Source organism: Phaethon aethereus (genome assembly GCF_964289735.1).
Source record: "Phaethon aethereus genome assembly, chromosome: 6".
In the NCBI taxonomy this organism is placed as follows: domain Eukaryota; kingdom Metazoa; phylum Chordata; class Aves; order Phaethontiformes; family Phaethontidae; genus Phaethon; species Phaethon aethereus.
Genome location: NC_138580.1, coordinates 18,647,655 through 18,671,051, shown reverse-complemented (window position 1 = coordinate 18,671,051; position 23,397 = coordinate 18,647,655). Strand labels below are relative to the sequence as shown.

At 50.0% G+C, this 23,397-nt stretch overlaps 1 protein-coding gene across 1 annotated transcript; it reads left to right on the top strand.

The window, feature by feature from the left end:
- Nucleotides 1–4,364: 4,364 nt before the first annotated feature.
- Nucleotides 4,365–22,997, top strand: STK11IP (serine/threonine kinase 11 interacting protein; the record flags this gene model as incomplete). Its single annotated transcript, XM_082001482.1, has 24 exons — nucleotides 4,365–4,419; nucleotides 4,524–4,726; nucleotides 6,857–6,931; nucleotides 7,243–7,338; nucleotides 8,240–8,347; nucleotides 8,556–8,627; nucleotides 9,617–9,746; nucleotides 9,930–10,033; nucleotides 10,676–10,765; nucleotides 11,830–11,871; nucleotides 12,372–12,539; nucleotides 12,844–12,925; nucleotides 13,034–13,399; nucleotides 13,540–13,730; nucleotides 14,668–14,778; nucleotides 15,497–15,692; nucleotides 17,199–17,693; nucleotides 19,144–19,259; nucleotides 19,451–19,548; nucleotides 19,739–19,917; nucleotides 20,156–20,240; nucleotides 20,728–20,810; nucleotides 22,315–22,541; nucleotides 22,857–22,997. 24 exons carry the CDS (start codon nucleotides 4,365–4,367, stop codon nucleotides 22,995–22,997), a joined length of 3,513 nt encoding a protein of 1,170 aa, XP_081857608.1.
- Between the last annotated feature and the right edge of the window lie 400 nt (nucleotides 22,998–23,397).

Below are 23,397 nucleotides of genomic sequence, written 5' to 3'. Positions count from 1 at the left end.
CCAATAAGGCCACTTCATCATCCCTCCTTCTATATTTGAAGATCTCCAGAAGGTGCTACTACAGTCTCTGCTTACTCTGCCTACCTGAAGGCAGACATTTAGCTTATTCAAACCAAAAATCCCAGGACCATCTGTAAGGCAAGTTTTTAAGGAGCTAATCTGACCACTGATGAAGCATGCTCCCTTGGTCCACGCTCCTAATTATCAGGAATAAGCCAAAACTTGATGGAAGAAACCCCTCAAACACACCTCGTTGGACTCTTCAGTAACTGAATTCCTCGATGAGACCTGAACAGCTCAAGAGAAATATGCTGCCAAGACAGACATCTAAGAAGCAAATGCAGAGTCCAGGCCATAAGGAACAGGACAATAAAGAATTAAAATATGCAATACCCTCAGTAGAACTTAAGCTGTAATCTTCAACTTCACATCCTGTTTTCCAAGAAAGATAGAGCAAAAGTGTTCCGAGAGAGAAAGCAGAAAAAAGGAGAAAGGTCTGGAAATCATCTGTAAGCAGAAACCGAGATGCTTTTTAGTAGGAGATGTGATAGAGAAAAGGGTAATACATGGCTTTTATTTCCTTTTGTACTTAAGAAGAGGGTATCATTCCATGAAAGCAAACAGCAACAAATATGAAACTGAAGACAGCAAATGTTTTATTCCAGCAGGAAGAGGGTGGGGGGGGAATCTGGCTCTGCAGTTGTACAGGGCCATGGCATCACAACTGTTAAAGAAAGGATTGGGTATTTTTAAGGAACATAACGTTCACAGCTACAGACTGCCTGCAAAAACGTGTTGTTAGCACTACTACTTCAGGGAGTAAAATGATGGCAGAGCTTTGGTGGCAGCTCCTGTAGTGGCAGGATCCCTAAAAACTAGGAAAATGGTAAAGGTAATTTAACACACACACAAAAAAAAAAGCTAATGCTCAGCTCCACCTCTGTGCCACTAATGTGCCTTGTGGGGCCTCCAAAGGAAACTGCAAATATCAGCAACATTGTGAAACAATGAGCTTTGTCAAGCTCAGGTCAAGCTCAGGTTTGCCTGGAGCTAGGCAGAGCCTGGCAGGGGCATTCGTGCTCCTGGGAGGAAACCCATGGCGGGGAGAACTGCTGGATGCAACGAACTCTGCTGGCTCCAGCTTTGCAAGATGTTACACCGAGTTTGAAACTACAGCCTGACTGCCTAAATTAAGTTAAAAGGGAGGGAAAATACAGGACTTAATCTTTCTTTACCCATCGAAAGCAGCGGATTCTGAAATGTGCTGAAAATATGTCACTCTAATGACGCTGCTGAACAGCTAAAAGTGAGACAGTTGTGCCAGCAGTAAAGTAACAGAGCCCTTGGGACATGCTTTGAAATTTCCGGGGGACTGCAAGGCGCCCACGGGGTTTCCGTCAACCCCCCGCTCATCACCCAGTGAAAGTGGGATGCGATGCGTGGGCACCCTGAGCCGGCGGGGCTTGGGGGCAGAGCTGCCTGAGGGATCTGCCACTTCGGGGCTGAGAAGCGCATGAGGATGGGAGGTGCGTTCTCCGATCCTAACCCTGCTGGCTCTCCCACCTTCTCGAGAAGGGAGAGCCGATGGCCTGGGAGCACTGGTGCTCCCTTTCGGTGCCTTAATTGATGGCTGGCCACTAGAGGCCACTTGCCCCTTACTCTGTGTGGCCTCTGGGAGAAAGGATGGATGGACACCTACTCGGATCTGGCCTGGCTTTTCTATTACCCACAACAGACGGAGTTCAGAGAAGAGCAACGAAAAATTGCCAGTAGGCCAGAGGGACTGATTTCTAAGGAAAGGTTAGGAGCTAAATTTGTCTAGTGCAATATGGGATGACTAAGATGGGGAGGGGACAAGCCAGCAGTCTGGAAAGATCTCAAGGGTGTAAAACACGACTAAAGATTTTTTTTTTTCTTCAGGCATCCCTGAACAAGGAGACTTAGAAATGGGTTAAAACTTAAAAGAGAAACTTAAAATGAATATCAGGGAGAATTCTGCTAATGAGCATCGTGCTGAAGCACCCAGCCTGCTGGCATCACTGCCTGGGCTGCTATAAGAACACAAAACAAAAGGGGAAAGAAAAAAAAGCAGCAAAGCAAACTGAATGAATGATACCTTCATCCTACTGTATCTCCTGGTTGTCAGGAGTACGTGATTCAGCATTCCCGCTAGAAGTAATTTTCAGTAATAGAAGCGTCATGCCAGCAGGCCAGGCTCGAAGGGAGGCCAGAAAAACCCACAGCCTGCCGACCTGCGTGCACTCACACCTCCCTGCTCTCTCTAAGCGCATCAGTAAACATAACTGGCTCACCTAAATCACCGTACCTCGTACCGACCCTCTAGGCTAAACGAACACTGAAGGAAGGCGAGCAGGCATGTCCCTGCGATGCTGGCAGCTACGCCATCTCCCACATGTTGCTAACAGGGACTCCAGCGGGCCTTCACCCGACCCCCAAAGGCTGCCTCACAGTGCCAGTGCAGGAGCTTTCCTGTTTTGCTGAGAAAAACACATCTGGCGTGTCTTCAAGGGGCAGAGGTGAGCAGTTCGTGCAGCCCCTTTGCAATAAAGATGAGCTGGGAAGGCTACAGGAGGCGGCTACAGCAGGCCGCCCCAGCTCCGTGGGCAAGGGGCTGCACGGAGACAGCCATCAGGTCCCGCATTCATCTCCTCAGCTCTTCCCTAATCCCTTGGACATCGGGCTGAGAATTTAGCCGTGGAACGTCTAGACAAAGAGTGGACACTAAGATAGGGATAAAGCCACAGGGGCAAAGCTGGTTTGGCGATAGAGGAGGGGAAGAGACTCTGGCTGATAGACACAGATGGGAAGAGCTCAAAAAGGAGAAGGATTAGGGGTCTGGGAAGATTTTCCTTGGAAGACATACTGATGAGCCTGCCCATGGAGGAGAGGAGCAGGAGGGATGCTGCTGCGTACACCCAAGCATTCGGATGCTGCTGTGACAGTCACAGCCTCAAAGCCGAATGAAACAGGAGTGGGCTGCGCAGCCCCTACTTCTCCCCTGTCACGGTGGAGGAACAGGGACACACACACCAGAATGAAAAGGCAACACAATAAGGCAGTAAACACACGAAGTTTCCAGGTATGAAGGCTTGAACCTGTGGGTGTCTCTGCCACATGGCTATGCTGAAACTAAGAATACATAAGTATTTTATAAGGCTTAAATATTTAAATCAATCCTATACCCTGCTGAAGCAGCCTGGATGAACCACCAGAGACATTCACTTCTGAAGCACCTGCTCTGTTCCCTGTCCCTGTATGGGCCCTTCACAGAGGCTCCAGATGGGATGGAGCTCAGCAAACAGACATAGACGAACACACAGGAAGAAAACCCATTCCAGAACGAAGTACCAGCACCAGGCAGGGACAAGGAGACACCCCTCCACTGGACGTACGGACGGCTCTGACAGACACACGTACAGCCGAGGGAGTGAAGGGATGCAGGCAGGCACTGGGGATGCACTGCACCACGGACCGCGCCGTGCAGCCCGCACGCTGCGGTGCGCGGGACCGCGCCACGCCGCGCAGCATGCAGCACCGGGCCCTGCGCCGTGCCCGGGACCGCGTTGCGTGCTGTGCCATGCACCGTGCCCCGTGCCATGCACCGCCCTGCACCGCGCCGTGCCGTGCACCATGCAGCGCCCTGCACCGTACCATGCACCGTGCAGCCCCGGAGCGCCCTGTGCACGCCGCGCCCCGCACACGGGGCCGGGGGAGGGCTGCCAGGCGAGCTGCCCGGGCTCTGCGGGGCAGCGGCGCCCGCCACGGGTGTCCGCGGGGCCCGTGGGCTGCTGCAGCCGGGGCAGCGGAGAGGCAAGTGCCAGGACCCGCCCCCCCCCAGCCCCCGCCCGGCCCGTACCTCGCACCGCCGGAGAAGGAGAGCCGCCCGCCGCCGCGCCGCGCCCCGGCCCCGGCACCGCGCTCCGCCCGACACGTGCCGCGCCGGGCCGGCGGCGGGCGGCGCTGCGGCCCCGGCCTCCCGCCGGCCCTGCGCAGGGCGCGGCGCGGGCCCGCCGCCCCTCCCGGGTCGCCCCCGCTTACCGGTGGGGCTGCGGGGCGGCGGCGCGGGGCGCTCGCCCGGCGGCGAGGGGCGGCGGCGGGGCGGGGGCCGGGGGGCGCGGGCCCCGCCGGGCGGGAGGGGGACGCTGGGGCGGGCTCCATGGCAACCGGATGTAAGCAGCGGCGCTCTAGCCGCTGCCCCGCCTCACTGGTGCGGCGGAAGGGCGCGTCTCTGTGGTAACGCGGAAGTGCGAGAGGCCGCCGCCGCCGGCGGCGCGCGTAGTGCCGAGCCAGGCCGCGGTCACCTCGGCCTCCGCCGCCTCGGCCTCACACGACCTCCCCCGCAGATGGCGGCGGCGGAGACGCTGGTGCGCGGCCTGGCGCGGCTGCTGCAGGATGCGGGTGAGTGGCGGCCGCCGCGGGCCCCTCTGACCCTGGCCGGAGTGAAGGCCCCGGTATGGGGGCAGCAGGACTCACGGCCGGCCCGTTCTTCCCCTTCCCTGCAGGGGACCTCGTCCTGGACGGCTCCAGCACGCTGACACTGCTCACGCCCACCTTGCAGCACCTCACGCAGGTCTTCGAGCAGCACCTGGGCTCGCGCAACCAGAACCGGGGCTTCGTGGCCCTGCCCTCGCACCCCGCCGAGACCGCCGCCATCCTCCAGGCGCAGTTCCTCTTTGACGTCCTGCAGAAGACTCACTCCTTGAAGGTCTGTACCTACCATGGTCGGGGACGTGAGGGGACGGGGGCACTGCAAGGCCAGCCAGTGGAGGTGGCAGGCACAGCTGCCTCCTTCAGAGTGGCCTCCTTTGGTGCCCATTGCCCCCATCTTATGTGCATGCTGTGTGGCTTGGATACCTCTCACAGGGCTGTTGAATGGAGTCATAGTTCAGCATGATGGCTTGTAGCTACTTCATCTAGGATCAGCCATTCAACTCAGTGGAAAGTTTTTCAGAGTTTAAAACAGCAGCAGCAGGGGTTAATTATGTTCTGACCTTGGTAAGGTGTTGACATTGTTGGGAAAATTATTATTTCCTGAAACGCTTGAGCAATTCAGGCAGTATCTGGCAGCTGAGCACGGCTGAGTGCTCCCTGACTGATGATTGATCTGCATGAGGCAGCAGAGCTGGGGTATTTGAGCAGAGCAGTTAGAAGTTGTATACACCCACTACTCTGAGACTTTCTGCTTCTTATTTCTGAATTTTACATGTTCATGCCTGGGCAGTGGTTCTGGCTGATCCATTTCACATACAGGAGATTGCTAGTAATGTGTTCGCATTAATTTTAAGAAGGCTGTAATAGAAATAAAAGTATAGAGCTAGGGATTCTTCAGAGGGCTTTTTGAAAGGTGGTATGTGTTACAAGGCTGCACATGATTATACTTGGCACTGGGGCACTGCTGGGAGGGCAGTAAAGGTGAAATGGGCCTGAAAGGGGAAGGGGAATTAACAGCTGTTCTTAGGTCCCAGTGTTGCTCAGGAGCTGTTGTGGCTGAGCACTATGACCTGTGATATCTTTAATAGTGTTTTCTGTATGAGACAGATTGGAGAGATTACCTGAATGTTGTTGGGAGGGTTTTATGGCAGTGCTGAAGGTTGAGATCAAAGTGAGGGCCAGAGACTGTGGAGGAACACAGGTCCCCTGTCAGGAGGAGGGAGGGAGAGACACTGCAGTCAGGAGAATGTTGGGGTGAGTGCTTGTGTTAACCAAAAAATGGGCTTTTTCTGTAACAAGTCTGTAAAGAAGGGGAAGCTACCGATTGTGGTGCAGTAACTGATTTGCTTGGAGAAACTAATGATTTATATCGGCTTGTTCAGATTCTTAAGACAGTGGAGGAAGAAGAGAGTAGGAGATGACTGTCAGGACACAGAGCAAGGATGGCATCTGAAATAAACTTTGCTAAAACTGATCATCAGAGCTTCACAATGCAAGCTTCCCCTACAAATGGTCCTGTTCAATGTGCTGCGGTAGTGCTGGCAAGTAGTGGGCAGTGATTCATCGCCACCAGGGCTCTAACTGGAAGCACTAGTGGTGACGAGGCCTTGGGATGTCTGTCCTGCACCTGATGAGTCACTTCTGCATGAACAGGGATGTAGCTGGCAGAGAGGGTCCCTCCAGTTGTACTCTGCTGTCTGCGGTGGGAGCATTAACTACTTCATTATTCACTTGGACTGAAATACTGTTTATGCACTGTCCGTAGAAAGCATAAGAAGCTAGATTTAATAAGCTGCTTTGTGGTACATGAACACAGCCTAACCTACCCTGTGGTGAAGGACCCTGTGGCTGCACTACAGAATGCAAAGAGGAGGTTTGCAGGTACCTCAGTCTAATGCTAACGATGTTTAGCTGTTTAAAAAAAAAAAACAACCCTCTGTTTTCCATTGTATGTGCTTGTGATTTGCCTTATTTGGCCTGTTCTAGTGAAATGCACATGCACACCTCCCACCAGTGTGCTAGTTTAACTCAGTTGCTCGATAAACATAGCTCCAGCAGTTAGATTTGTCTTTATTTAGTAGATTTGCTAGTGGTGGCTGGTGAGGAATCCAGCTGTCAGACTTCTCTGTGGTTTTGAAAGTGGCAAAGCCACGTGGGCAGGGGAGAAGAAGAGGAGCTCTACAGTCTGGCAGACAGTGGTCTTGTGCTGCCTCACATGCTTGTCTCTTTGACCTCTGTTGAACTATGGGGCTAGGGGACAGTGCCGATACCAGCATTGGGGGAGAGTCTGTTAGTGAACACCCGAGCTGGAGCAGAGGCCTGTTCAAGGTGCTGCAGTTGGTGCACGTGGAGGGTGGTATTGCAGCACAAATTGAGGTTGACATGAGACTTCTGATTTCTCTAGCTCGTTCATGTTCCAAACTATGTTTTGCAATCTGCTGTGAAGATCTTCCCTTTCAAGTCCCTCCGGCACCTGGAAGTAAGTATGGGAGGCAGAACTGCCTTTGAGTCTTGCTGTTTGGCTTTTTTTGAGTTAGTTTTGTGGCTGCAGAATGCCTGTACTCCTAAAAACTGGGTAGGCTTTTGTGACTTTCCTAGAAGGCGAAGTCTAAACTCCTGCAACACTTGCTTGGGGTGAAGTTTGGATATGAGCAAAGTCTGGAGCGTTAGAGAGGGAGGCTTCAGCAGGGAAATGGGAGATCCCTTGCAGAGATGGGCCTGGGATGGCAGCTGCTCTTACACTGTAATATTTTGATGTGTGTTGTCCTTACTTTCTCATAACTGCTGCAGTTGAGGTCTGTCCCTCCACACTGCCTCCGGGGACTGCGATTTGTCTATTCTCAGCTGGAATCTCTAACCTGTTGCAAATGTATCAGTACACTGGAGGTGAGTGTCCTTACACAGCTCATGGGAAAAACTGTCAGAGAAAGGCTGTCTTGATCCTACAGCCCTTCAAACAGGGAGGATGTGGGAGACAACATTAAACATCTTACCAATCTTTGTTGTATGTGGCTTTTTCTCCTTTCTCTGTTCTGGGGTCCTACTCCTGACTCAAGTTGGATACATGTGGGCTCTGTAGTCTCCTTTTTAGCGGCTTGAGAATTTCTGGCTCTGGACAATATTCGTATCAGCTAGGTCTGACTGTTCCATGTGTCTGCCTGTTTCCACATTCAAAGGCCTGCAGCTGATTGAGGTACATTTCATCGTACCTCAGCACTCTTAAATTAGAGCTAATTGTCAGAGAGAATGCTATGCCCTAGTGTCTTTTCCGCACTGGTGCCCAGCAGGTTTCTGAGACATGAAGGCAAGCTGCAGCCACGGAGAACTGAGTAGCGTGGGCTGTGCTAGCTGTGGGGCTCTGGGCTTCTGTCTGTGGCACAGAAGCAGCTGCCTGTTGGGGAACAGGAGCTGCTGGTAGGGAGTGCTTTGAGAGGTTCTTTTGTCTGCCAGAGCACAAGTTGTTTGGCCAGGGCGTTTGCATCTTCTGCATCTGTGCTTTGATGGAGGTCTGAAAAAAGTTTTGTTAGCATGAATCTTTGCACTTAGTGTTCAGAGCCTACAAATTGTAACATGTTAGGTTAACTATTACCACGTGAGTGTAGGAAGCAAAAGCATCTCCCCTTCTTTCTAAATATCTAGTGATGGAATTCCCACCACTTCCAAATACTTGAATTAGTGACATAAAGTGACATAAGGCACAATATGTCAGCTTTGTTCTAGACTAACTGTTCTCCTGTTACTGTAACAGCTAGTACTCACCAAGGAATGGCTCCTCACTTCTTCCTAGGAAATCATTTCAGCATGTGGTGGAGATCTGAGCTGTGCTCTCCCATGGTTGGAATTGCAGACTGTGAACTTCAGCTATAACTCAATCACTGCCTTGGATGACTCACTGGTGAGTGGGGCATCCTTCCTGCATGACTGAGGGGAAGAGAGGAGATGATCACAGCCAAGAACTGGGCACTCCTTTACTGATGCTGTTAGGTCTGAGTGGGAGTCAGTGGGCAGTGTTAATTTTGCTGGCCTCTCCCAGCAGGACGGGGTTTCCATGCTGCTGTAGAGACATTTGTAGGGTCTGATCTAGTACCTCTTTTGTCCTTCAGCAATTACTGAATGCTCTGAGAGTCTTGGATTTGAGTCACAACAAGATCCAGGATTGTGAGCACTATTTAACGGTGAGTATCTTAGGCTGAGCACTGGAGTTTCCTCATATGGAGAGGACACTGCTGAAGTGCTGTCATCATTGACCATGTGCTTGCACGGTGAAGTATAACAAAAGAAATTGGAGATGTGGCCCAGCAGGCATGTGATTTACAACCAGTGCTTGCAGCCTTGAAACTGTTGTCCTGTATGTGCAGGCCCTGTGACACTGAGACAAAGGCGGCAGTGTTCCTCATCCGCTCTAAGACAGGAAAGTTAGCTGTATGTGTCACTGTGTATCGCTTGGCACTCCAGTGTGGCTGAGTGATAAATACAGTGATACATACAGTGTACACTGTGTGTACAGTGACACATGCAGTGTGCACTCCATTGTGGATGAGACTTCGCTGTAATCTGTGCAGCAGGTTAGAATTACGTAGCCAGGTATGGGGCTGTAGGGACTTGCTGTTTGGTTTGTTCAGACTACCAGTAGGACTTCCCTCTCACTCTCAGAAATCTCCTGTCAGTTACTTTAGAAAGATGGTAGTCCATCACAGTGGCATGTGCATTTGGAGAATGGCACTGAAACCCATGCTCTGCTGGGCTAGATATGCTTCTTTTAAGAGAAGAAACAGCTTTTCATGGAGTTGGTGGGGCTCACAATATATCATTCACCATCATCTTTGGAAAAGTAAGAACGGTCGTCTTTTGGTAGTTGAGCCCTTTTTCTGAGGCAGGGGGTCCAGGCCCTTCCTGTGTTCCATTGAAGTTGATGAGGGAGGAGAAAGCTGCTCCTAGCGAATTTTGTGAAGCAGTTAGATCATACTTAGTGCCCCTAGACAAACCACTCCAAATGTGAATGTCAAAGTCTTGCTGCAGAAATAGACTTGAGAAACTCACTTGTTAGGTGATGTTGGTGGGATGGAGAGAATGGTAGGGGCTAGTGCTCTGTCTTGAGTCCAGTGTCAGGCTTTGAGCCTTATAAGGTCCCAATTGATCCGCTGCTGCTTTCCTCTCTGAACAGACCCTTACAGAACTGGAGTACCTCAATCTGGCTTATAACTTCCTGTCCAAGGTGCCAAACCTTGGTATCTTCAGCCGATCCAAGCTGGTGACTCTGATCCTGCGCAACAATGAACTTGACAGCATTAATGGTGAGCCCACAAGGGAGGAGCATTTCTGAGTTTGAGGCCTTTCTCTCTTCCTTAGGAGGAACAGAACTTGAAATCTTGGGCACAGCTATTTTTACTAGGGTTCGGTTTTGGGGGAGTGGGGTAGGTGGGAGTTTCCTAAGTTATATCTTCTAGCATGCTGATGGCTTCTTGCTTTATTTGCAGGGGTTGAACAGCTAGTGAATCTGCAGCACCTGGATGTGGCCTATAACCTGCTGCTGGAACATGCCCAGCTGGCACCATTGTCCACTCTGCACTATATAAAAAAAGTAAGCACAAAGCCTGCTGGGTTGGGAGATTAGGTATGTCATGGTCAGGGGGTATAAGGTGGAGACTCTGTAGTAAGAAGAGAGTTTTGAAAGATCAGTTCAACTCTTGAGCATTTAATTTTAACGCAGGAAGCTGATGAGGGAGCCTTGGAGAGACACCTGTATTTCAGCCTTCATTTTCAGTGAGCCCTGCTCAAGTTAACCTTTTTCCATATATTCATCCCCACCTCCTTGCTCCCCCTTTCCGATTTTAACACTGTCAAGTTCAGTAAAGATCCTCTGCTAATCCTGTTGTGGATTTGTGTGTTCAGAGAAGTCTGAAGGAGGATGACTGCAGGCACTGTAGTGCTTGTGAAGGAAGGTAGCCTGCAAAGGACTGTTCTTTCAACACTGGTCAGAGTCATACTGAAAAAGCTCCTAATGATTTAGGTGCATGAGTAGGGAGTACTTTAATTTCCTTCAGCAAATATGCTGAATGAATTTCAGGAAGCATTGTAAAGGCTTAGTCCTCTCCTGGCTTGATCACCGTTCCACTGCAAGGATATTTCCTGAGGCGGAGAGATAGTCTGGGGCCTGCAGGCAGATTAGTCCAGGGTATAGAATATTGCTTCTAATAACAATTTCTCTATTTCCCCCACCCAGCTGCATTTAGAGGGAAACCCATTATGGTTCCATCAAAACCACCGATCTGCAACCCTTGCACATGTGTCTCCCAGGGCAGCCTCCTCCAATGTGAGTATTAGCGACATGCCTTCTGCCCTTCCTGTTGAAGGTGCAGGGTGTTCTGATGCTCAGGGTCAAATGAGGAGGAAGAACTTCATAAACATGAAAATTCATTTTGGTGATGTAACAGTAGTGATTGTTTTGTGGAGGTTTTTTTTTGTTGGGGTTTTTTTTAGGTAGAGTAGTTTATCCTTAAATTTTTATGTGGTGTGCTGGCCAGGGCAGACAGAATACTGATCTCAGGTTTGCAAGATCTCAGATCTTCATACATCGTCACTGTCTACTTCATCAGTTTTGCTCACTGGTGGTCCTAAAACTTTATTCTGTTCCTGCTAGATAGTGACTATGTAGCTGGGCTTTGCAAAGAAGGAACTCACCGTCTTGGCTCACCCTGCCTAATTACACGCTACTTGGGCAGCCGTGGCCACCTCTTTGTTTCTCCCCATAACTCTGCTCTCAGCTAGGCTTAACCTTTTCCGTCTCCTTTGCACTCTGGTGCTTAGGTCAATTCTTGGTAATGTGATTTTAAATAAAGAAGCCAGCAAAGACAGTGTTCTGGCAATTTAGCAAAGTAAACTTGTTTGTGAAGGATCAGAGGTGTTCCAGAGCTGATCCACCCTTCATATAAATGGCAAATGGCTGGACTCATTGTATTCAAACTGCATCTTGGAACACCCTTTCACCGAGCTCAAGTTACTGGAAGCTAGGTAGACTCAGTCTGGAAGTAGGGTACAAGCTTTGAGATGAAAGTGAGTACCTCTCAAAACAATTTGTGAGTTGTCTTTGTCAATCTCTTCCTTGAACTGTCTTGGGTACGTTTCTGGGAGTTGTAAAATCTGTAAACAGGAAAACTCCAATGCTCCCTTCTGGCCTTATGTGCTATTAGGTCAGGTAGCTACAATTAAAGGAGTGATGGATAGGCAGGAACAGGGTAGTTTCTGATAGTCTTTGCAGTTTTGTGCCAGGGATCCCAACCCTAGGGTACTCTGAAGGGGAATAGGGGACAGCAGATTGTTGTCCTGGGTATGTGCCAGCCAAATGGAATCTGACTGCAAATGGGTCTCTAATTACAGTTCCTCTTGGACGGGGAGCCACTCTCTTCCTCGGACGTAATGGTGAGTACAATTGCTGTAAACTGATCTTACTAGCTTTGGGAGTGGGAACTCTGACATGTTTTTGCATTGTCATGTGACCCATTAAATTGGTATGGGCTGCCTTTGACACAGTTCATTTTGGCTCAGTCCATGCTGATTCCTAGTAATTGTTGGGACTGGCCAGTGTAACTTATTCTGTCCTACACAGCCTTGCAGAACTTGGAGCCTTGCCTGTTTCCTTTTTGGGTACTATCTGGTACTTGACACTTGAATTACATGTCAGCAAAACAAACAGCTATCAGTTTCCCATCTGCTGTTTTTAAGAAAGGCAGAGATTGAGTTAAATCAGAGTGGTCATGATAAACAATCCAGTCAACCAGGCACGATCTGTTGTCACCACTTCAAATGAGAAGATGAAAGATTGGGGTGAGGGGCAGGGAAGTTGTCAGTCTGAGTTGTGGCTTGGTTACCTGGTTTCCTCTTTGCACTCAGCAGGCAGCGTTCTCTTCTTTTGGCTTTAGCACCTTCCAAGACTTGTGCAAAGTGTTTCACAGTCCATCCACACTTCTACCTCAGAGAAGACTGCACTGGACCGCAGTGCTCTGGACAGTTCCTGTGCTGCAGACTTCAGTGACAGTCAGTCCCCAGCGGAGAATGTGGCTGTCAGGCTCCCTCGGAAGAAAAACAAGGTCTGGGACTGAGATAGCTTCTTAACCACATAGCTGGCATGTTGGATAAAGGGGCTGCCTCAGCGTGAAAGCCTCGTGCACTGGGATGTGGTCTTGTACTGACTCTGTGGTAGTGAGCCTCTGTGCTGCTGTGTGTTAGGAAGAGGCTGAGCTTAATGTCAGTCTTGATATACTGCGACAAATGTTTTATGGTGTGCTTCTGCACTGTAACAGCTATGAACCCTTCAGCTTGGCAGAGCCCCTCATCAGATGCTGTTTTGGTTGTTCTGGTGCCTCCCAACTATTCTTATCCTGTTTGTTGCAGGGAAAAGTCAAAGTGCGCAGAGCGAGCATTTCGGAGCCCAGTGACACAGAATATGAGCCCCAGGCTTTACCTTTCTCTGCTGGTGAGGCTTGTCCTCTTCCTCTGTAACACAGCAGCTGAACTGCCCACAGTCAGAGGAGTGCTCTGGCATGGTGACTATTTTCATATTTCCCAAGTTTTCTCCCTGCAGGCCTGGTCCTACAGCATCAGAAGGAGATGAAGCTCTTGGACAGCTTCAGAGATCGCTTTGGTGTTGACTGGCTGCAGTACAAGAAACACCTGGAGGAGCATGACCAAGCACCTGTCATCTGTCGTAGCCATTCTGCAGATGACATCGCAGGGAGACCTGCTGCACTGGACTTACAGAGTGAGAGTTCTGACCCAGAGCAAGGAAAACCCCAAGTATCCCAGAAAGAATCCTCTTCTCCTGTGGATGATACTGAGAAGGAGGAAGAGCCTGAAGTACGGCTGGATGAGCCTATGGAAGGAGAACAGAGAGGAGAAGAGGAGGCAGATGAGCTAATGCTGGGGGAGGAAGAAGAGGAGAAGCCAGAAGGTAAACAGGTCTCTTCACTGCTGTGTTTGAGAGCTTGGGTGAATCAAATGTGATATCCTGAAGCTTTATCGTGCTGCCCAGTATTGTGGGAATTCTAAGGACTTGGGCCAAGCAGACCTGTACTGTGTCTTGTTTGGCAGTGGACCTTTGTCAGCCAGTGCTGGTGAGCCAAATAGAAGGTGAAGGGGACCCAGAGCCAGACTGGATCTTCCTGCGAGTCACAGCTAAGCATGTGATTGAAGTGGAACTGAAGGCTGCCAGAGTTCTCCACAAGCTGGAGCTGAAATGCCTGCAGAAGGTGGAGACCTCCGAGATGAATTGGAAGAGGATGGTGAGTTATGCCTCTGTGTGAGCCTTTGGCATCATACTCCCTGTATGTGCCAGCATTCTGGATTTGGGCTTCTGACAGAGTACCCTGCAGGTCTTTTCGTAGCTCCTGCAAAGCCTGATTGATTGAACACCTCTTCCACCCAATGCATGTGTGTCTAACAGCATCTCTGTTGCTTAGAGTACCTGCAATAATGCAGCAGAAGCCAGCACCAATTCTGTTCCAAAGCTGGAGTTAAAAAGACAACAGCTGGACTTATTCCAGTGCGCAGGAATGAGAGACTTCTCAAGAGGAGCCTAAGTGAAATGGAGATCTCCTTCCCATCCATTCCTCACTGGCCTTGGAAGACTGTTGATTGCACTTTTTCTTAGACAGTGCAGCACTGAGCCTAATGTGATGTTTAGAAAACTACTGAGAGCTCAGTGGGTGGTTTTCCATCCACTCTAGGTGTATGCTTCAGCACTACCAGCCCTATTTTGCTTTTGTGGTTCTTTAGAAAGGGAATTTGGAAATCTCTCTTTCCTCGTGGTAGGATTTTAACATTCAATGTGTGCACGGACATGTTCACGGACTTCTCTAATACTGTTTTCCCCAAAAGTTCCAAGTCATTTTTAATTCCTGCCCTTGTACCTCTTGAATGTTTGTGGCTTTATATTCTTCTGAAATGCCCTCCTGAAAAGGTTTTATTTTAAATGCTTGTTCTGGGCCTTGATGCTTAGTGTTGTCCTCAGTGCTTATGAGCTGCTTTTTTTTTTTGTTATTTTTTATTTATTCATGCCCATTTTACCAGGCTGCCAAATGCTATCAGCTATGGAGGCGTACTTAGGTCTTACTAAATGAAGTGCTTGTATGGCCACGTTTCAGCCAGTGCAAACAAATGTAGTGTATATACTGGATGCTGTGCCCTCTTTCTAGAACTGGTGTTTTCTGTCTCCTGCAGGACCTGGAGCGAGTTTTCCCTGTCCTCACGTTACACTTCAGCTACATTCGCAAGGACCGGCAGAAGCGCAAATACGTGGTGCTCGACGACTGCCCAGAGCAGTGTCTACAGGTAGGGGAGGCTAGAGAGGGAAGCCTGGGGAGGGGGCAGTGTTACTGGAAGACACTGAATTCTTCCAGCCAGCACGGGGCCCCTGTTCTTGGAGCACGTGTGCATCTGCTGCCCTGTGGCAGCCCATGTCTGGCTTGTCAGCTCAGGATTTATCCTGCTGCACAAATGACCTGTGGAGGGTCCTGTGAGCATGGCCATGGGCAGCAAAGCTTCTGGAGCATAAAGGGTGCTCTCAAGGAGAAAGCCTTGCAGTTCTCTCCCTCTTGGGGAGAAAAGTTAGTGGTCAAGTTAGCGATCTTTATGTATTGTGCATGTGCAACAATAATGTTTCTGGGTGCTGAGTGATGTGCTATCCTGTACTTAGCCTCTGGACAGTGAGTGTCAGTGCTGTGGCAGCTCTGGTTTGTGCAGCTGCTGTAGTGACTCTGGTCTCAAATCCAAGTATTTTTCTCAAGGTACTGTTGTCAATATGTAGATATAAAGCACATAACTGTAAAAACAGGTTCTCTTGGTCTTCTGCAGTGAAGCTCTGTGCCTTTGGCAAGTCTTGCACAGACTGGCTGTGGTACTCTGTTAGCTGGGAAGTGGCCCTGTACCCCTTGGACTCTGAAATGCTGTAATGAGGCATGTGAGGAGACTTGCTTATGTGAGAGACTCAATTTTATTAGGATGGTTTTAGCTGCCTGCTAGCACTCTTTTCCCTGTGCGCTACTTCTAGTGTGTCCTCGAAGTGTTGTCCCCAGCTGTTGAGGAGAATCGGCGAAATCAGGACCAGGAAAAGGGATCCACAAAGCTCCAGTGCCTGAAATGCAAGCAGGAGTTTTTGCAGTCCCTGGCTCCCTGGCATCAAGGTCCCTATTCTTCAGAGGTTGGAGACACCATAATCCTGGAGACCCTAGTTGCCTCAAATCAAGGTAGGATGTAGTACCCAGAAAATGGATGCTTGCTAATGCCCAGCCAGACTGCCAGAATAGCAGCTGTGGTGCAGAGCATGGAATGTATAGGAGAGGGTGATGCCTTGGCTGTACTGGAATTAAAACCTGTTGCGGGATGTACTCTCACTTGGCCCACTTGGACTGGGAAGAGCCTGCCTTGTTCACTAGCAGGAATAAGCCACTGTTTTAAGGTTAAGCAAACAGCACCGCTGTTGTGGGTGGCCTGGGATCTGGGAGAACATAGGGGTGCTGGAAACTGCAGGTGGTCCACAGAAATCTGAAGTCTGGGAGAGTCGTTAAAGGTCATGTAGTCTCTCGTCCTGTTGAAACTGTGGCCATTTCTGCCACAGACTAATTTGTTCTAAAGGGCTTTTGCTAACAGAGGCTTTTGGGGAATCTTCTCCAGTATTTCAGGTAAAACTCTGTTAGATAGCAGAAAAACCACCAGAACCCTAACCTAGGTTTCCCTGGCTGTGATCTTAAGCCCACTCTTGCTTCCCTTACGGGGAATGATTTATTCCTTTCTTTGTACTTGAGGGCCATTGTTCTCTCCCCGCAACTAGTCCTGTCTTCTGTCCTCTAGACTAAATAAGTTCAACTCCCTAGATAATTTGCTTGTCAGTTATATCTCATACAATGCAGTTATTCTTGCTGGTCTCCTTTGTACTCTTTCCCATTTGTTCACATTTTTCTTTGGGTGTTTGAAACTAGATGTGGTGTTTTAGCTGAGGCATGGCTAGCGCTGAATAGGTGTCTTCTGATTGCTGAGTTTTTCAAAGCTCAGTTTCTGTTTGAAGTGGGGAGTGCCCAGCCTTAGCTCGGAAGATGCTGCTCATTTGATGTAGTATCCTGGGATCAAAGTACTGCAGTGCGAGCAGAAATGCTGTCCTGCCTGCAGCACTTTCCTCCACCCTGCGACACTTTCTCTCCCCTGCCAGGGTAGTTGGAGTCCCAAGACCCAGCTGGGAGTCTGCTGTGGTGTGGGTGAAGGGAGCATCACAAATTGGGGTCGGGAGGGATGAGGACAGCTGGAGAAGGGACACTGCATGCTTGTGGTGTGGCTGGCTGCAGGATAAACCAAGTTGGGGATGGAGGTGGCTAAGGAAGGTTGGAGGTCATGAGCTTGGGCTTCAAACTCTATGTGAGCACTTGTGGACACGAAGTGGAGGAAAGTCATGAGCCAAAGCCATGATGTAGTTTTGATTGCAACTACAGCACACACTGGTCACCCTAAATCTGAGCTGAGCGATTTCAGGTGGATGTTGGAACTGATCCAGAATTTCTCATTGATTTGTGAGGGGGGCAGGTGTGTAGGGTATGGTTCTGAACAGAGTTGCTCAACAAGCTGCTCAAGTCAGACTATAACTATTGCCTACTTTGAAAGGGATGTTTTGTGGTTTGCAGAGGAGAAAAAAAACAACCATAAAATCTTGTTAGGGGAGAGCTGTTCTGATTTTTCTTTATCCCTGATGAAATCTTCCACAGATGCTGCAGCAGCTGGTGAGCCCATAGCCTGTCCCAGTTGTTCCAGTGACCATGTGGTCATCCTGCCTTCAGAGGTGTGCTCCAGCACACATTTGCCACCTGGCCCCGATAGCATGAGTGAGGACCTGTCAGACTCTGTCCTGGATGGAGGCAGCCAGCAGGAGGGCCTGGAAGAAGCACCTGCCCTGGCCAGTGAGAGTGGGAAGTTCTACATCGATGGGGAGGACAGCTCGGAGATGGACACCAGCAACAGCACCAGGACCCCAGAGCTGAGTGGCGAGCACGATGGCACTCTCCACTCCAGCTCCCGCAGTTCAGATGGGGGCTGCAGGAAGCAGGAGCTGCGCATGAAGAGCCAGTACTTGTCCCTCAGCCACACAGACACCAATGGGAGCAGCTGGATCGGGAGCTACCGTTACAGTGTTTCTCGTGGGCCAACTCCTTCCCAGCTGTCTTTGAACTCAGAGTCTGAGGAAACATGGAATCTCAGTCCCTGTGAGTATGTAAGAGCCATGCAGGGGTTTAGGGGTGTGCACAGCTTGGTGTTGGGCTTTATCACTGGTGCTTGCAGGGTGCACTGCATCCTGTTTAATGGGGAGGGTGGTCATCAAGCATAAGCAGCAGTGACCATGGTTCTTGGGAGCAGAGTTTTTCATTCCCCTCTCTGTTCAATCCTCATGCCTGAAGGTAGGGAAAACTGAGTCAGCTCCTAATCCCTAGAATTGCTCAGACTCTGAGTAATAGGGTCTTGTTCTGGGAGCTGCATTGCTTGGTTACAGACACACTGGGTTCCTGTGGCACCAGTGAGCTGCCAGCTGGGGTGTTACCTTTGGAGTATAGCATGCACAATTTCTCTGTATTTATTCTCTGGCTTAAGTGCAGTGTGAGTCTGGTGTGTTTGAGGCTCTGGTTAGTGGATCTACAGTTACTTGTGCGTTCTTCAGTGGTCTTTGTGATCTTTAGATGACAACGCCTGTCCAGAAGCCACTGTGTGCACTGGCTATCGTGCAAGATAGCAGTTCCTAGGAGGTCCACAAATGTTTTTTGTGAAGGGCCTTGCAGGCTGCTTTTGTTTGAGCACCAGTTTGTGATTTACAGAATAACTGAAGTTGGAAAGGAACTACAGAGGTTATCTGGTCCAGTCCACCAACTGACTCTACTGCAACTGCAGTCTAGTCCTGATTTTGCAAACCCATGCGTCTTGATCTATAGAGATCTCCCCCAGCCTTTCAAGACTGTTGTGCCTCTGAAGAGGAGTTGGTATAGTACTAGTGTTTAGGATTGCTATGTTCAGTCTTGTCCACCTGAAGTGTGAGAAGTAAAGCAGTCTCTTGTTTCAGTTTAAAACTGAGCCCCGAAAATGTTCCTGCTGAAGAAAAGTTGATTAGTATAGTGTTTCTGGTGGAGAACAGGCTCCGCTGGGAAGTGCGTACTCTCAGGCAGTATTGTGGCTATTGTATAAATTATTTGGTCATACAATTGCATGACAAACCTAATTATGTTCTCAAGCAGTTTTATTGGTGTCTTCCTTAGTCCCCTTTAACCTTATCACAGTCAGAGTTTAAAAAGTTGACCTGAGCTGACACCAGCTGAAACGAGAAATGTCTTTCTGGCTTTGTGATAAAGAATTTCCCTCCTGCCAAATCTGGCATCAAAGCAGTGTCCTCTTGTGACCAAACAGCTGAGCATAGACTGAAGATGGGGTAGACAAAAGCTTTGTATATATATCTGAAAAAATAAGTGTTGGAGTGATGAAGTCCCCTCATGTCTCTACATTGAGACTTGTGGCCTGGAAAGCCCTGTCTTTGACCCTTTGTCTTGAGGAGAAACTTGATGGAAGCAGGTGTGCAGAGAGGGTGACACTGCTGCCCCGGTGCCGGTCTGCATGCTTGGGCAGCAGCTGGTCAGTGGGCAGAGTGCTAATCCCACCCTTTGCTCTCCTCAGCTGTAAATGGCATCCTGAACACAAGGGACTTCCGTTCGGTGGATCATCGCCTGAAGCTGTACCTGGATATGGAGGTTTTTGAGGAGAATGCTGAGGAGTTCCAGTTCTTCCTCAAGGTGAGCTCCCGCAGCACTTCTCCTACAGCTCCTTGGCTGTCTTTCTTGCCAACCTGCAAGTTCTGCACTGGAGTGGCATCCCAGGGACTCTGGGGTGTGAAGGGAGCTGAAGTGTGTTTGAGTCAGCCCTTTCCATGGGTGGGCTGGCAAGGGGCAGGCCAGTGCTATGACCCGCCCTGTCTGTGCTCCAGGTGGTCGTGGTGAAGTTTGGCCGACAAGGAGAGTTCCTTTCCATCCTGGTTGCCTCTGATCTCAAGATTTATGTGCTGGAAGTCACTGGGGCTATCAGGTGAGGAGAATGGTAGCAAGTGAGACCTTGCAGCAAGGCTGTGAGTGCTGGGTAGTGCCAGCCTCTGCTAGCCTTACCCTGGAGGTGTGGTGACATGCAAAGGCTCTTCTTGCAAACCCTGCTGCTGCAATGTCATGTCGGAGAGGAGATGAGGCGCCTGCTGCAGCTGAGGGCTGTGTTCTGTGATTAGGGGACAACCTGCAGACTGGCTGAAGAAGAATGACTCTCACTACCTGTCTGATATTTTGCATCTGGAAGTGGGACTCTGCCACCAGAGCTTGCGAATAGAGTTTGAGAACCCAAAAGCCTCCTACAACCTGCTGATCCGGAACCAAAGCTGCTGTGACCAGTTCCTGCAGACCCTGACATGTAAGAGTAGAGCTGTAGCGGGGGTGGGTGGGAGGAGAGGATTTGGGAGATTTGCTCTTGGAGAGCTACCAGGAGAGCTGTGGTTGGATATATGTTGGAAATTCACTTCTTTCCTGCTCAGAAAAAAGCTGGCATCATAACTTCCAGTGCATTTCTGTAGACTAGAGAACCATCCTGAGCTCTCATGTACTGCCCTTGGGCTTGCAATAAAAGATGTCTACCTTATCCCCCTCTTTAGATCTCATGCAAGAGCTGCCTGCTAAGCACAGGAGTAAGGTGACGGAAATCCCCACTGTGGAAATGAATCCACAACACTGGCTATGGTAAGAACAGCCTCTGAGAGGTTGGGGTTTCAGATAGAAGAGGATGTCTGCTTGTCCAGCAAGGGAAGCATAGTACTCAAAACAGGGCAGCACAGGAGGAGGCACCACTGGAGTGGCAGCCAGGCCTACATTACAGGTTTAAGGCAGCTGGCTCAGGTGCCTGCTGCACAGGGGGTGAGCAGGTGAAGGAGTGTCATGGACTGAGCCAGGCAGGGCAACTCCAGCTCTCCTGGAGGAACCTGAGCAGAACATAATGAAGGGAGGAAAAGGAGGAGGCATAGGGCAGCCTCCTGCCTTGCAAGAAGCATTGGGTTCCTAGCTGGCAAGGTGGTAGGCAGAGGAACAGGAGAGAGTGGAATTTTGCAACATCTGGAAGAGATGGGTCCCTCCCTTCCCCAAGAGAACAGTGAACAATAGCTAGCTCACAGCAAACCTAGACTGGAAACAGAGTGTTTCCTTGGTCAGTGTGCTGTTGTATCTCCTCCAGGCCTCTGCTGGACTCCAAGACCACAGATTCTGCAGCTACAGATGACACTTGTTTCTTCTACCTGCTGGCCTACCTGATCCAAGGTACAGGAGATCTCTGTGCTATCTGTTTATATGCTTGTGTTTTTGGTATACAGTCTGTGGGAAAAGAGCTGGGCTATTGGTCCACAGCGAGATGGGGTGGGGGCATGGGTGAGGGCTCTTTTTTTTTTTTTTTTTGGTGTTGAGATGTGTAGGATAGCAGCATGCTGCTTCCTGTATATCCAGTGAATCTCGCAGCCCTTTTCTGCATGGAAGTCCAGGCTCTAGCGAGCAGTTGGTCTTGCACACCAGATTTGGTGGCAGCTTAGGTTTCTCCAAAGCTGCAGGTTACCTAAGGGCTGGTTTGTTGCTCTCAGCTGAGGGAAAGCTGAGGGGTCATACACACAGCTAGTTTGTGTGAGGAGCTGAACAGCTCTTCTCTTTGGGAAAACAGAAGCAGGTGTCCGGAACCTGAGATGGTAGGACAGCAGCAGCCTGCTGGAGCCCATCAAGTGCTGTTCCAGGGCTTGCTGAGGGCCAAATGTGCTAAACCTGGGATTTGAGACTTCAGTGAACAATTCCAGTGTCTTCTTAGCTTGGGACACTGAAAAAAGCAGCCTAACTGTTAATCACATTCTGACTAATTTGTTACTGCCCTTGCACCCTTGTTCACCATTGGCCATAGGGCAGGTGTGAGAGAACAAAATCAGAAGGAATCTGTGGGAAGTATCTTTATTGGTCTCCTCAAGCTGAACAAATAGCCTGTGGGAGGGAGAACTTAAACTACATTTTTCTTACTCTACAGCTCTCTCCTTTTTTAGAGTATGGTGCCCAAAACTGGACACAGTTCCAGCTGAGGCCTCATTGCCAAGTACACAGGACTAATTAAACATCCCATTTCTGATATTCCTACTAATTCCCAAGAGTGAGATGAGACGAGAAAAGCAACATGTTGCTGTAGCAGCTTGTGATCCCCTGTGACCTCAGCCAGTTCTGCTAGTGGTTCCCTATTTCTGTGCATCTGACTTATTCCCAAGTTCTAGTGCTTTGCATTTGCATCCACTGAAATCAGCTGGATGATATTTATGCTCCCTACAGTTTATCAAAACTACTTTTCTTCCTGCCATACTTATGATGCATCCCAACTTGGTATTAAACTTTATGTGTGTGCTCTCTGTTCCAAACATAAGATATCTGCAGCCAGACGAATTCAGGCCAAAAAAGGCGGCCTTTTAGCTGGAGTTGCTGACTTTTAACCAAGGAGTAGTAAAGTTTTATTTAAGAGGTCGAGTGTCTTTGCTTGCCTCACGTGAGGACATGGGCTGAACAAGGCTTGCTGGGTGGTGGTCTTTCATATGCATGCTCCTGCAATGAGCTTGGATAAGCTGGTCAAGCCTGGCCATGTTTAGCTACCCTGCTCCCCCTAAGTCAGGAAGGTGGATAAGGCTGTTCACCCAGTTACTGTTGCTGGAAAGGATTTCCCTAGGGGAGGAATGGAAAGCAAAGCTGGTTCTGTGGTGACTCAGGCTCTCAGCAAAGGCTCTTCTATTCCCTTGTATCCTTTTAGGGGCATCTGCTTTCCCTGTGACCCTGCTGAGCACCCGAAGCATGCTGTTTCTGCTGGAGGAGAATCACCAGTGGCAGGTGCAGCCCTCCTTGGATGAAGACCATGAGGCAGAAACGCCTCCTAGGAGCAACATCCAGTTGAAGGAGAAGCAGCCAATCAGCAGTATTAGCAATGTCATAACCTATCGCCTCTGTCCTTGTGACATCAAGCTGATGCTTTATGATGAGGTAACCAGGAGGTGGTCATGGGGCACACAGTATGCTGGGGGCTGGATTGTGCTCAGGATCCTGTTCCTGTCACAAGGGTCCTGGGGCTGTCATCTCCCATCCTAACCCAGGGCCTTGCACCACAGAGGCAGGGGAGCATAGCGTATTGCTGCTGTACAAAAGTCATGCAGGGACACTTCCACTGCTGGCAGCAGAGAGGGATGAGGGTGTGACTTAGGAGTTGGCAGCTGTGCTGGGGAATAGGAGCTCAGGGGTGATCAGTGCCTTTGAGGCTAGGCCCTGCTCATCTACCTCCCTCTCTTTCCTCCCTCCCAGGTGCTGAAGGTGGAGACCACTTGGCACATCCGCACAGAGTGCCCTGAGCTCCTGGTAGAGCTGGTGGAGTGGATCCGTGGGCCCTGGGAGGAGATGTTCTCAATCGAACTACAGAAGGCTGTGTATGAGGGACTGGAGTGAGCTTGCCGGCTTGTGAGCAGGCGAGACTTGGAGTCAAGAGTGCTGCTGTGCTGGCAATGGTGCACAAATGTCTCCCACTCCCATTTGACCTTGCTGTCCTGTGGCCTCTGCTTTCTACTCTACTCTTGCCCTTGGCCTTTTTTGGTGAGGAGGAGGGGAGCACATGGTGGGCCAGACTGCACAGTCACTCGCTAGCACTGGGCTGGCCATGGTAGGAGGAGGTGGAGGGTGTTCCCTGTAATACTGCATAAGCTATGGAGAGTTTTAACTTGGCAGTGTCTGCTAGTCTCCTTCAGGGTCGTATGGAGTGTCACTGAAGGAAGAGGGGAGCCAGGCCAGAGCGTGTTCAGTGGGACATGCAGTGGTACTAGGCAGACAGCAGGCCAGAGGCAGTTGGGTG